Genomic DNA, 14760 nt, shown 5'->3' with positions numbered 1-14760 from the left:
CAGAAGTCACAAAGGTTCTCCGCTGGGCGTAAAAGCATACAAGCGCACTGTCAGAGATCTTCATTCCAGGAGTGGACAACTGGGAAGCAGATTTCCTTAGCAGACACGATCTCCATCCAGGAGTGTGGAGCCTTCATCAAGAAGTCTTCACAGAAGTGACAAGTAATTAAGGAATTCCTCAAATAGACATGATGGCGTCTCGCCTCAACAAGAAACTTCAGAGAGATTCTTCCAGGTCAAGGGACCCTCAGGCAATAGCAGTGGATGCACTGGTGACACCATGGGTATTGTATTCCCTCCATTTCCTCTCATTCCAAAAGTTCTAAAGATCATAAGAAGAACAAAGGTTCAAGCGATCCTCATTGTCCCGGACTGGCCGAGGAGAGCTTGGTATCCAGATCTTCAGGAATTACTCATAGGAGATCCCTGGTCTCTGCCTGTACGCGAAGACATGTTACAGCAGGGGCCGTGCGTATACAAAGACTTACTGCGGCTGCGTTTGATGGCATGGCTGTTGAACGCCAAATCCTAGCCCGAAAGGGTATACCCAGTGAAGTCATTCCCACACTTCTTCAGGTCAGTAAAGGGGTAATGTCTAAACATTGCCACCGCATTTGGAGAAAATATGTGTCTTGGTGTGAATCCAAGAAGGCTCCTGCGGAAGAATTTCAGCTAGGACGTTTTCTCCAATTTCTACAAGCAGGTGTGGAGGCGGGCCTAAAGTTGGGCTCAATTAAGGTTCAGATTTCAGCCTTATCGGTTTTCTTTCAAAAACAATTGGCCTCCCTTTCAGAAGTTCAGACTTTCGTGAAAGGTGTGTTGCACATCCAACCTCCATTTGTTCCCCCGGTGGCACCATGGGATCTTCCGTGGTGTTGCAGTCCCTTCAATCACATTGGTTTGAACCTTTACAGAAGGTTGAGTTGAAGTTCCTCACTTGGAAAGTGGTCATCCTGTTGGCTTTGGCATCCGCAAGTTGAGGACTCGTCAGCATTTTCTGCCGAAGGTGGTTTCATCTTTTCACGTGAACCAACCTATTGTGGTGCCGGTGGCTACTGACGCTTTCGTTGAGTCAAAGTCTTTGGATGTGGTCAGAGCTCTGAAAATCTGTCGCCAGAACGGCTCAGGTTAGGAAAACCGAGGCTCTATTTGTCCTGTATGCTCCCAACAAGATTGGGTGTCCTGCTTCCAAACAGACCATTGCACGCTGGATCTGTAACACGATTCAGCATGCTCATTCCACTACCGGATTGCCGTTGCCGAAATCGGTAAAGGTTCATTCTACTAGAAAGGTGGCCTCATCCTGGGAGGCTGCCCGAGGGGTCTCGGCATTGCAACTTTGCCGAGCTGCTACTTGGTCGGGTTCAAACACTTTTGAGAAGTTTTACAAGTTTGATACCCTAGCCGATGACGACCTCAAGTTTGGATAAATCGGTGCTGCAGAGTCCTCTGCACTCTCCCGCCCGTTCTAGAGCTTTGGTATAACACCATGGTTCTATTGGTGTCCCCAGCATCCTCTAGGACGTATGAGAAAACAGGATTTTGATACCTACCGATAAATCCTTTTCTCTTAGTTCGTAGAGGATGCTGGGCGCCCGTCCCAGTGCGTACTGTATCTGCAGTTATTAGTTGTGGTTACACCGATGTTGTTAAGTTTGTCAGCCTGTTGCTGAAATCGTTCATGCTGTTGGTGTGTGTTCTGTTGATTGCCACGTTGTGCAGCATGCTTGAGGTGTGTACTGGTATGAATCTCACCTTAGTTTAACAATAAATCCTTTCCTCGAAATATGTCCGTCTCCCTGGGCACAGTTCCTATGACTGGAGTCTGGAGGAGGGGCATAGAGGGAGGAGCCAGTGCACACCCCTTTTGAAAGTTTTAAAGTACCCATGTCTCCTGCAGATCCCGTCTATACCCCATGGTTCTATTAGTGTCCCCAGCATCCTCTATGGACTAAGAGAAAAGGATTTACCGGTAGGTATTAAAATCCTATTTTTTTCTTAACACAGAACAAACTCGGTGTCACTTTCCCTGATTCTGCTGAGTTAGATGACCTCTTAAAGTTAGTCTGGTAAAACCCAGATAAAAAATACCAAGTGTGAAGACTGTTTTTGCACACTTTCACATTTGTTTCTGAAGGCAGGAAAATCTGTAAAGAACCCCCAGCCGTAGATGTGTCCGTCTCTCGCTTATCTAAAAAGGTACTGCCAGCTCCGGGCTCCTTCACTATAAAGGACCCTGGGGATAGGAAGATAGACTTCAGTGTAGTCTCTATCTACACAGCAGCAGGTATATCCCAAAGACCGGTCACAGCAGGTTGCTGAATGACTCATGCCATTCATACGTGGGCTACTCAAATTCAGGAGGGCTTCTCAGGGGATATGTCACTGGTCACTACAGTGACTCTCCTAAAGCACATGCAGGACACTGCACGCGTCCTGTGTGACTCTCTCAAGGCGATAGGCAATATTAATGCTAGGACTACTGCTATGGCCGTGTCGGCATGCAGAGCTTTGTGGTTGTGTTAGTGGATAGCAGAAGTAGAGTCTCTCTCTCTCTCTCTCTCTCTCTCTCTCTCTCTCTCTCTCTCTCTCTCTCTCTCTCTCTCTCTCTCGATTGGCTCTTCAGTGTGGAATTGGATACGTGGATTTCTAAAGATACTGCAGCTTTGGAGGATACGTGTGATGCTCTGCAACAGGTCATCCTAAAATTGGTCCAGTCCCAAGTCATTGTTCCAGTGCCACTGCAACAACAGGGAAAGGGTTACTACTCCAACCTGTTCGTGGTACTAAAACCGGATGGTTTGGTAAGGTCCATTTTGAATCTAAAATCCTTGAACCCTTACCTAAAGGTTTTCAAGTTCAAGATGGTCTCCCTGGATATAAAGGACGCCTATCTCCATATCCCAATTTGGCCACCTCACCAGGCTTACCTGAGGTTTGCCCTGCTTAACGATCACTACCAGTTCCAGGCGCTACCCTTCGGCCTGTCCAGAGTCCCGAGGGTGTTCACGAAGGTGATGGCAGAGATGATGTTCCAACTCCGGGTCCAGGTGGTCAATATTGTCCCTTACCTGACTGATCTCTTGATAAAAGCGAGACCCAGGGAGCTTTTATTGCTCCATATAGACCACACTATCCAACTTCTGTCACACCATGGGTGGCTCCACCATTTACAGAAATCCCACCTGGAGCCAACTCAGTGGCTCCTGTTCCTGGGAATGTTGCTGGATACTGTAGCCCAGAAAGTGTTTGTCCCCAGAGGACAAAGCTAGAACACTTCAGGAGATGGTTCGCATGGTTCTCCGGCCGACTCGAATATCCATCCATCTTTGCATAAGATTGTTGGGGAAGATGGTAGCCTCATACAAGGCGATTCAGTATGGAAGGTTCCATGCCAGAACATTTCAGTTGGATCACATCTTCATATGCACCAGATAATACGGCTGTCACCTCAGGCCAGGATTTCCCTCCTGTGGTGGCTGCAGTCCTCCAACCTACTGGAAGGTTGAAGATTCAGGATTGGATCCTCCTCAAGACTGATGCGAGTCTGAGGGGATGGGGAGCTGTCACCCAGGGGGCTCAGTTCCAGGGCAGGTGGTCAGCCCATGAAGCCCTCCTACCGATCAACATTCTGGAACTTCGGGCGATCTACAATGCACTGATTCAGGCCTCTCCACTACTCAGGGACCACACACTCCAAGTTCAGTCTGACAACGCCACGGCAGTGGCATACATCAATCAACAAGGAGGGACAAAAAGTAGGACCTGCATGTGAGAGTTGTCCAAGATACTCCTCTGGGCAGAAAGAAATGCAAGAGTAATGTCCGCAATCTTCATTCCGGGAGTAGACAACTGGAAAGCAGACTTCCTGAGTCGTCACGATTTCCATCCAGGAGAGGGGGGGCGTCACCATCAGGTGTTTCAGCAGATCAGTAACCGGTTGGACTGCCCACAAATAGACATGATTGCTTCTCTGCTCAAAGAGATGATTTGTTGGTATTTCTCACGAACCAGGGACCCTCAGGCAAGGGCAGTGGATGCACTGACGTCGCCTTGGCCTTACGGGCTGGTCTACCTGTTTCCTCCGATTCCATTGCTCCCAAGGGTGCTAAAGTGAATCGGGAATCAAGGAGTCCAGGCAATTCTGATTGTCCCGGAGGGCATGGTACGTGGATCTTATAGACATGTCCGTCGAAGACCCTTGGCCTCTGCCACTGAGAAGAGATCTTTTTCAACAATGATCTTTAGTCTACCTGGACTTACGGCGACTTTATTTGACTGCATGGAGTTTGAGCAGAACATTCTTGCTTATAAGGGCCTTTCCAAATAGGTTATTGCTACCATGGTTCAGGCCAGGAAATCTTTGACGTCAAAACACTATCGGCATATCTGGAGAAGATATGTCTCTTGGTGCGAGGAACGCACGTATCCACCTGCGGAGTTCCACTTAGGACGTTTCCACCGTTTCCTGCAGGCTGGTGTGGATAAGGGCTTACGTCTGGGTTCAGTTAGGGTCCAGATTTCAGCTCTCTCAATATTCTTCCAGAAGAAATTGGCAGTGTTGCCAGAAGTTCAGACCTTCTTGCATGGGGTACTTCACATTCAGTCTCCTTTTGTGCCGCCCACGGCACCCTGGGATTTGAATGTAGTGTTGGAATTTCTACAGTACTCTTGGTTTAAACCTCTGATGACGGTAAAAGACAAGTACCTCACGTGGAAGATGGTGATGTTATTGGCCCTGGCTTCTGCTAGACGTGTCTCAGAATTGGGGGCCTTATCGTGTAAAAAACCCTACTTGGTCTTTTACAAGGACAGAGCAGAGCTCAGGACTAGACAGCAGTTCCTGCCGAAGGTCGTCTCTGCGTTCCACTTAAATCAACCTATTGTGGTTCCGTCGAGTGCTGGCAGTTCTGCTCCTCCGAAGGCATTGGATGCTGTGCGAGCCTTGAAGATCTATGTCAAGAGAATGGCTCGGATCAGAAACCCGGATTCCTTGTTTGTGCTATATGATGCACAGAAAAAGGGGTTACCCTGCTTCAAAGTAGTCCATCGCTCGTTGGCTTATACTTACTATTCAACAGGCCTGTGTGTCGGCAGCCTTGCCTGTTCCACAGTCTCTGAAGGTCCACTCTACAAAATCGGTGCAGTCTTACTGGTCGGCTGCCCGTGGAGTCTCGGCCTTGCAACTATGCCGAGCTGCTACCTGGTCGGGGAAGAGCACCTTTTGTGAAGTTCTACAGGTTTGATACGCTGGCCAAAGAGGATTCCAAGTTTGGGCAGGCGGTGCTGCAGACGTCTCTGCGCATTCCGGCCTGTTCTGGAAGCTTCGGGACGTCCCCATCGTACTAATTCCCCAATATCCCTTATGGATGCTAGAGAAAATTGGATTTTACTTGCCTACCAGTAAATCCTTTTCTCATAGTCCATAAGGGACATTGGGCGCCTGCCTCAGTGCGTTGACTTTTCTGCAGGTTCTTTTATGTGGTTCTGTTCAGGTGTTGCTATTGTTACCAGCCGTTGCTTGTCGTTTTATGTTATTGGTGTGCTGGTGAGTGAATCTCACCACTCCTTGTTATGTTCCTTCTCTCAAGTATGTCCTTTCTCCTTCGGGCAGTATTTTACCTATAACTGCCTGTGGGAGGGGGCATAGAGGGGAGGAGCCAGCACACCCAGTGAAGAAATTTTAAAGTGCACCGACTCCTTTGGACCCCGTATATACCCCATTGTACTAATTCCCCAATATACCTTATGGACTACGAGAAAAGGATTTACCGGTAGGTAATTAAAATCCTATTTTCCCAGTTCACTTTTTAGACAAAATTCGCACATCCTCACTGAGCAGTGCGAATTGACATTTCTAAATGAATTCTGCAAATACTGAGTGCACGCATAAAGGTGAAGTATGTGCGTTTAACTGTGAGAATTTGCTTTTATGCAAACTCGCACCTTATTGAATACCCCCTCCTCACTCGTTGTATATTGGTCAGATAAAAAGTGATTTGGCTGCTTCGTGATCCAGGCACACAGGGGATCAAAGGATTTCTTGAGTATAGAAAATAACACACAAATTTTATATGAACTGTGTAGAGGGTTAGTAATTGGATATAATAGGACGGTTATGTGGGTAGTTTAGCCAAAGAGAGAGAGGTTTGGAGGCTGGATGAAAGGATTATAGTGCGAGGGAGGAGCCCCCCTAAGTGAGAACATAGTAGTAATCTGGATCCGGAGCAGGTGATGTGTTTGGTTGAGAGACCAGTGTTTGTGAATGACCTTGTAAGTTAGTAGAAGTATTTTATATTAGATTTGTTGAAATAAAGGGCCTAATTCTGAGTTGATCGCAGCAGCAATTTTGTTAGCAGTTGGGCAAAACCATGTGCACTGCAGGGTGGACAGATATATAACATGTGCAGAGAGAGTTAGATTTGGGTGTGGTGAGTTCAAACTGAAATCTAAATTGCAGTGTAAAAATAAAGCAGCCAGTATTTACCCTGCACAGAAACAAAACACCCCACCCAAATCTAACTCTCTCTGCAAATGTTATAGCTGCCCCCCCTGCAGTGCACATGGTTTTGCCCAACTGCTAACAAAATTGCTGCTGCGATCAACTCAGAATTACCCCCATAGACCAACAATATAGGGACTGATTGAAGCAGCAGTAGAAGAACGTTTTATGAAGAAATCAGTCTAGTTGATGCATTCAGAATATACTGTATAAGGGTGAAAGTCTTTTTTTTATGAGAAGACCAATTCTATTCGGCAACTTAAGAATAGCGCCGGAAATTAGCTCCCGACGCTATTCAATTCAGCTCCAGTTAAGTCGGCGATGTCCCGTTCTCGCCGACTAAACAGGTTGAATTGTCGGGAGAACGGGCATTCTCCGACTTTACTCCCCGGCGCAAGGCTGATTCCCGACAGAATCAGCCTCGCGCCGGCCGCGAGGCAGCACTTTTGTCGGGTTTCTTCTCTCATCCCCCGGGGATGAGAGAAGAATTCCCGACAATTGCGGGTCACTAGCAGCTGAATTGAATAGCGTCGGGAGCTAATTCCCGGCGCTATTCTTAAGTTGCCGAATAGATTTGACCCCAAAGAAGGGAATTGCAATAGTCCATATGGGCAATGATGAGCGCTTGAATTTAAGGTTTTGTCAGTGTCTTAGGTGTGTGTACTCATATGCTAGAAATATTTCTTAGGTGTGTGATTTGGGTACACATTGAATTGGCCGAACCAGGGACTGTTTTGAGGTAAAGATAACACCTAATGGGTAGCGTTTTGTGTTGTCCGGATAAATATCAACTAAGTAACATTTGTTGATGGTGGGAATATTAGTAGTTATATTTGTTTGAGGTAGCTAGAGGACATCTAAGATATAATGGCAGAAATGCATCCAGTAATGCAGGCCTACTCAGATGTTGGGATTTCGTTATCATCTACATAGAGGTGATAGTGAAATCTAAAGATAAGTGCTGCAAATACAGAAGAACCATGACACGAACGGTATTCCAAGTGGTAAAGGATGTGAATCTAGATAAACCAACACTGAAAGAGTAATTTATTAAATAGGATGAATTGTATACTTAGTTCTATACTTTAATAACAATTCTTCAAGCACTTCTTTTCTATTCTGTAATATTGACACACTTTGCCGTCCTTGCCCTGTGAATGGTGCGTTTTAGGTAACAAAAAAGAAAAAAATTTCCATCAATGCTACTTGGTTCTTAATATAGGCACAGCAGACATTTACTTTGTTAGTCACAGACTGTCTGTTTAAAAGTTATCTATGTGGCTGTCCTGGTTAGTGCGGCACTAAGCTGTCTGTTGACTTGTCTTGATTAAGTACTGTTCATATCTCTGAAAATGTGCAGAATTGTGACCTTTCCCCCCTGATTGTGGCTACACTGCTATCTTTGCAGAAAACTGGACATGGCAGAAGATGATGACTTTTTTGGGCCTGCTCTTCCACCAGGTTTTAAAAAGCAATCGGACTCCCCTGGAAGGTTTGTTTTTACTTAAATTATATTGAAAAAGTTTTATAGACAGCTCATTGGGCTTTCCAAGTGTAAAAACAAGCAAGCACCCATCCATCACACTTTGGGGTAAATGTATTGTGTCAGTATGGGCGAGATGTGGTATCAGCGAACGTTATGTACATGGATACCGCTTCTCCCCAATGTATGACAGTGGCGGTGCAGGCTCTGTGAAAGGGGCGCTATGCGCCCCTGACTATATCGGCGCTGCTATCTAACAGCACGCTAATTTGAGGGGGCAATGTATGAACGGTCAGCATTGCATCAGCACTGCAAGGAGCTGATGCACTGTGTCCTCAGGGGAGCATTACCGGAGGGAGGCTTCGGCAGACAAGATGTTTATACATCTAGTCGATGTCCCTCCCTGCTTCGCCTCGGTAATGCGGCACAGATCGTACATTTACCCCTTTATTGAATGTATTGTATGTTCTAATATATTCATGCTACAAAAAGTTATAGGGCTGCTAATGTTTCAGAATGAAAGTGCACGTTTGCTATTATCAGATATGGGGGTGATTCAGAGGTGGATGTCATTAACCAAACCGTTGCGCCTTTGTACACTGTGGCGGTGCGAAAATATGCAAAAGCCACGGGAGGTGCCTTGTGTAAAAAGATGGCCACTGCCAGCTTCAGTGATCCGCTGTTGCATCCGAAGGTGCAACATCGGATCTCCAACATGACTGTGTAACCATAATGTTACTAAGAAAGGCCGCCACATCTCCGCTGCGGAGGTCCGTAAATTTTCTTTGGAAGACGCAGTCACTGGCCTCGGCAATACCATAAAATGGAGGCGACACACCTCCGTTTTGTGCAATGGCCCCCGTCTCCTCCCTCAGACGACTGCAGCCTGTCAATCAGACTGCGACTTCCCCCACAATGCATCGGTCACCAGTGCAGACACAATAACCAAAATATCGGTCACTAATGACCAAATTGCCGATTACGCCCTGGTCTGAGTATGGCCCATAAATACCCTATAGTGCAGCCAGCACTTTTCATATGATTCAGTGATCCATGTAAGGAATACATCCACTGCACATGCAATCCATAGATACAACATGTTCTAAACTGTAACATTGTGTCCTTTTGACCCATCTCTAATGTCAAAGCTTTCATTATTCTCTTCCTATGTGTATGAGACATGAGAGCTGTGTGTGTGTGTGTGTGTGTTATACACAGATATTAGACATTGGCAGTAGCATAATCACAGCTTTTGAAAGGGAAGACGTTTGCATTACAATTAAGTCCAGTCGCTAAAGCCTATAGAGGAGTCAGCTGTGGAGTTCAATTTTTTTATGCACACCCACACGTGCCCGATTTCCCATCTAAAGTGACAGGAGATCATGGGGTGCAATTAATTTTTTTTATTCCACCCAGAAGTGCCAGCTTTAACCCAACTAAAGTTCTGGGCACGACCTGAAAAGTGCCGATTGGGCGGGCAAACTGGTAACTTTTCACGCATTTCTTCTCGCCAGCACGGGGAGCTAATAGTGCCCGAACGTAGCAACAATTGAATTGCTCCGTTGGGTGCCATGTAGTGATTGCCTCAGGGGAAAACAATTGAATTCCCCCCAATACAGATGTGTCCTCATACATCTATGCTGTGGTTACACAAAACAGCCTCTCTTGGAGAGCCTGGTCACGTATGAATCTTCTAGTGTCGGGGCCCTTTTTTTGCTCTTTGGCAACAAATATTTCTTGCTCGGTTGCATGAGGAGACGCTGCTGATTAATTTGATATGGCACTTGCATATCTGTGTGGGATGGAGTTTCTAAATCTGGACACAAAGTGCTATAATGTAGCAGCTGCAGCTTTTTTCCAATAAAAGTTCTGTTCTGCTCCGTATACAGACTCAGGGTGACGTGTACTAAGCAGTGATAAGAGTGGAGAAGTGAGCCAGTGGAGAACTTGCCCATGGAAACCAATCAGCTTTGACATAACATTTATATTTTGCATACTATAAAAATATGCAGAACAGCTGATTGGTTGCCATGGCCAGCTTCCCCACTGGCTCACTTCTCTACTATTATCACTGTTTAGTACATGCCCCCTTAATCGCACACAATCGGCACTGGATTACTGAAGTAGTTAATCTACAAATACAATGACAACCAATAAGCAGCCTCCTGGAGGAATATATTGAGGCTCCAGCTTGACCTATGATCAACCCTCTGATGAAACCTCCATGCTATTGGGTGGAGAAACACATCAGGTGACCTGTGGACCACACAACCGGAAGCCCCAAAACTGGAAGTAGCGGCAAGTGAGTTCAGCAGTGCTCCCTGCCTTACAGCAGCAACGTGACCGTCTGTGGATGCCATGAATTAGGAGCAGAGGTCCTTCTGCCTTTGATCATAGCACCTCCAGCAAAGCGCAAAGAGTAAACCACACGGCCATTAAAAGGAACCTGCTGTAATTCCTCCCCTTTTTTAAGGATAGAGGTAAGGACTGTAGAACGCAGTTTCTATAGAAGTCCCACTATTCTCCTACATCTTACTATATGGAGCACCCAGCTGCAGTGTGTTAATACTACTCCTTACTGTGAATGAACATGCATGTATAAAACATGTAATAACTGTGTTGCTGCTGCTTTACAATTAACCATCTGACCTGCTGACTGACCATTCTGCTTTGATACTGATTTCTTAGATTAGCCAGATCTGTGCAGTACACACATACAGAAATATATTTTTTCCTTTGGTCGTAGGATGTTGATACCAATTCCACTTGCATACCAGGGTTATTGTGTATTTTATTAGGTAATCATATTGTGTTTATTTGTATAATAACTACTTTTATATATTTATCTTCAAGCTAGCAGCTGTGTTTTGAACGCCCTCATTTTTTGTGTGTATCAAATTAATCAGTACAGTCTCTCCTTGTGTGTCCTAGTCTCATTGTATTGCTGCGACTAAGACGAATTTTTAGCAAAAAATATGCTCGACATTACAGAGGCGCACGGGACCTGGCGGCTCACTCACACCAGGAATCTCGCACTGCATGGCGTGTTGAGGCTAGATCTATGAGGACACATCTGTATGTCTACTATGCCCTACACGAATTATCAGTAAAACTGGACCGCAACTAAGGGGGATATCCAATTATCCCCAGTAAAACATCGACTTTTTTCCGATGCTTCACCGTTTTTTTTGCAGGCTATCCAGATGGATCGCCTCTAAATTGAAAAAAAAAAAAAAACCCTTCTCCCGAAAACACACAGGTTCAGTGAAACCTGTGTGTCTTCGTGTGAAACAGCCCCATTTTCGGGGATTCTGCTTCGCCTGCCGGAGGCAGGTGAAACAAAATCCCCAATAAGCCGGCGCGTGCCGCTGCTTATCGGGGCTAATTAGCTAGCCCCCCGCACTGCAATTAGCCCCGGTAATTTTCCGGGGCTAATTGGATATACCCATAAGTGTCCCTGGAAACCATTTTCAAAGGTTCTCTTTTTTTTTTTCTTTTTTTTTTTCTTTGGTGATAGAATATATGTTCCTTTCAAAATTAGAATTTAACAAATTTAATAAAGAAAAGCCTGAGCGTGAACGCAATTTAGATAAAAGTGGACTGTGAGTTGTCTTCCTCTATTACAATGGTCTATTATGTAGACAATAAGTAGCTGAATAAAACACATTGTCATCCTGGCCTCTCTTTCTTGGTTATAACGTGCAGGTGGCACATCATTGTATGGATTTGATATATACCCATAACACTTCAGCTAACGTTTAACAGTCTGATTGTTACCTACCAACAGTGCTCTTTATTGTTATTCTTCTTTGTTCAAGGCCTGTTATAGGTCCTGCCTTACCGCCTGGTTTCAGAGGTCAAAATTCAGATAGCGAGGATGGTTCCAATAATGGAGAATCTTCAGACATGAAGTATAAGGTATTCTGCAAATATTTGTTTATTAGCACACAATACATATTTATTCTTACCGGTTTGGTGACTTAACATAGGGGGCAATAAGACTTCAGCTTTTTTTGTATCCTGTCCGTGTTATCCCTGAATCACTTATACCCCTTTCACACCGCACAAATAACCCAGTATCGACCCGGCATATTGCCTGGTCGACACGGGTCGGCGTGTGGTGTGAAAGGGGCATAGCCGAAATCCCGGGTCGTGTTATACCCGGGTTGAATACCGGGTCAGTGGCTGGCGTAAACGGGCTCCCGGGTCGATGCGGCGCGGAGATGAGCTCATCTCCCAGCGCCACCCCCGCCGCCGGCTCCCCCCCCCCCCGCTGCTATGGCAACCCGCCCGGGTCGGGAGAGCCTGCAGCAGCTACCAATGCCTGATCCCACCCAGGAAGGACCCGTTTCCAATTCCTTGGTGGGATCCGGCATTGGCAGTGTGAAAGGGGTATTCGTAAATGCCCCAATAATCCTTCCTTTTTTTTTCTCATTTTATTGCCATTCATGTTAATTATGTATATTTGTTTGTTTCTGAAAAGTATGGTAAAAAGAAATAAATGCTTCCCTTTTTTTTTTTTTTGTTAACACTAATTTCTCTAACGTCCTAAGTGGATGCTGGGGACTCCGTAAGGACCATGGGGAATAGCGGCTCCGCAGGAGACTGGGCACAAAAGTAAAGCTTTAGAACTACCTGGTGTGCACTGGCTCCTCCCCCTATGACCCTCCTCCAAGCCTCAGTTAGATTTTGTGCCCGAACGAGAAGGGTGCACACTAGGTGGCTCTCCTGAGCTGCTTAGTGAAAAGTTTAGTTTTAGGTTTTTTATTTTCAGTGAGACCTGCTGGCAACAGGCTCACTGCATCGAGGGACTAAGGGGAGAAGAAGCGAACTCACCTGCGTGCAGAGTGGATTGGGCTTCTTAGGCTACTGGACATTAGCTCCAGAGGGACGATCACAGGCCCAGCCATGGATGGGTCCCAGAGCCGCGCCGCCGGCCCCCTTACAGAGCCAGAAGACAGAAGAGGTCCGGAAAATCGGCGGCAGAAGACGTCCTGTCTTCACCAAGGTAGCGCACAGCACTGCAGCTGTGCGCCATTGCTCCTCAGCACACTTCACACTTCGGTCACTGAGGGTGCAGGGCGCTAGGGGGGGGCGGCCTGAGCAGCAATAAAAACACCTTGGCTGGCGAAAATACATCACATATAGCCCCCAGGGCTATATGGATGAATTTTAACCCCTGCCAGAATCCATAAAAAAGCAGGAGAAAAGTCCGCGAAAAAGGGGCGGAGCCTATCTCCTCAGCACACTGGCGCCATTTTCCCTCACAGCTCAGTTGGAGGGAAGCTCCCCTGGCTCTCCCCTGCAGTCACTACACTACAGAAAGGGTTAAAAAAGAGAGGGGGGCACTAATTAGGCGCAGTATTAACAATACAGCAGCTATAAGGGGAAAAACACTTATATAAGGTTATCCCTGTATATATATATATATATAGCGCTCTGGTGTGTGCTGGCAAACTCTCCCTCTGTCTCCCCAAAGGGCTAGTGGGGTCCTGTCCTCTATCAGAGCATTCCCTGTGTGTGTGCTGTGTGTCGGTACGTTTGTGTCGACATGTATGAGGAGAAAAATGATGTGGAGACGGAGCAGATTGCCTGTAATAGTGATGTCACCCCCTAGGGGGTCGACACCTGAGTGGATGAACTGTTGGAAGGAATTACGTGACAGTGTCAGCTCTGTATAAAAGACAGTGGTTGACATGAGACAGCCGGCTACTCAGCTTGTGCCTGTCCAGACGTCTCATAGGCCGTCAGGGGCTCTAAAGCGCCCGTTACCACAGATGGCAGATATAGATGCCGACACGGATACTGACTCCAGTGTCGACGGTGAAGAGACAAATGTGACTTCCAGTAGGGCCACACGTTACATGATTGAGGCAATGAAAAATGTTTTACACATTTCTGATAATACGAGTACCACCAAAAAGGGGTATTATGTTCGGTGAGGAAAAACTACCTGTAGTTTTCCTGAATCTGAGAAATTAAATGAGGTGTGTGATGATGCGTGGGTTTCCCCCGATAACAACTGATAATTTCTAAAATGTTATTGGCATTATATCCTTTCCCGCCAGAGGTTAGGGTGCGTTGGGAAACACCCCCTAGGGTGGATAAAGCGCTCACACGCTTGTAAGAACAAGGGCTCTACCCTCTCCTGAGATGGCCGCCCTTAAGGATCCTGCTGATAGAAAGCAGGAGGGTATCCTAAAATGTATTTACACACATACTGGTGTTATACTGCGACCAGCAATCGCCTCAGCCTGGATGTGCAGTGCTGGGTTGGTGTGGTCGGATTCCCTGACTGAAAATATTGATACCCTAGATAGGGACAGTATATTATTGCCTATAGAGCATTTGAAAGATGCATTTCTATATATGCGTGATGCACAGCGGAATATTTGCCGACTGGCATCAAATCTAAGTGCGTTGTCCATTTCTACCAGTAGAGGGTTATGGACACGACAGTGGTCAGGTGATGCGGATTCCAAACGGCATTTGGAAGTATTGCCTTATTAAGGGGAGGAGTTATTTGGGGTCGGTCTTTCAGACCTGGTGGCCACGGCAACAGCTGGGAAATCCACGTTTGTACCCCAGGTCGCCTCTCAACATGAGAAGACGCCGTATTATCAGGCGCAGTCTTTTCGTGGACAAGCGGGCAAAAGGTTCCTCATTTCTGCCCCGTGACAGAGGGAGAGGAAAAAGGCTGCAGAAATCAGCCAGTTCCCAGGAACAGAAACCCTCTCCCGCCTCTGCCAAGCCCTCAGTATGACGCTGGGGCTTT

General features: G+C 46.4%; 1 protein-coding gene across 1 annotated transcript in view; it reads left to right on the top strand.

Moving 5' to 3' along the window:
* The window catches only part of GPALPP1 (GPALPP motifs containing 1), a 116734-nt gene that overhangs the window by 18625 nt on the left and 83349 nt on the right, over positions 1-14760 (top strand). Inside the window, exons 3-4 of the mRNA XM_063952834.1 lie at positions 7911-7994; positions 11804-11903. Of these exons, the coding sequence (XP_063808904.1) occupies positions 7911-7994; positions 11804-11903 (184 nt within the window). The remainder of the gene's footprint in view (positions 1-7910; positions 7995-11803; positions 11904-14760) is intronic.

This window comes from Pseudophryne corroboree, chromosome 2, assembly GCF_028390025.1.
Source record: "Pseudophryne corroboree isolate aPseCor3 chromosome 2, aPseCor3.hap2, whole genome shotgun sequence".
Lineage (NCBI taxonomy): Eukaryota > Metazoa > Chordata > Amphibia > Anura > Myobatrachidae > Pseudophryne > Pseudophryne corroboree.
Note: the sequence above shows the minus strand (reverse complement) of the source record. Positions and strands in the feature narration are given on the sequence as shown.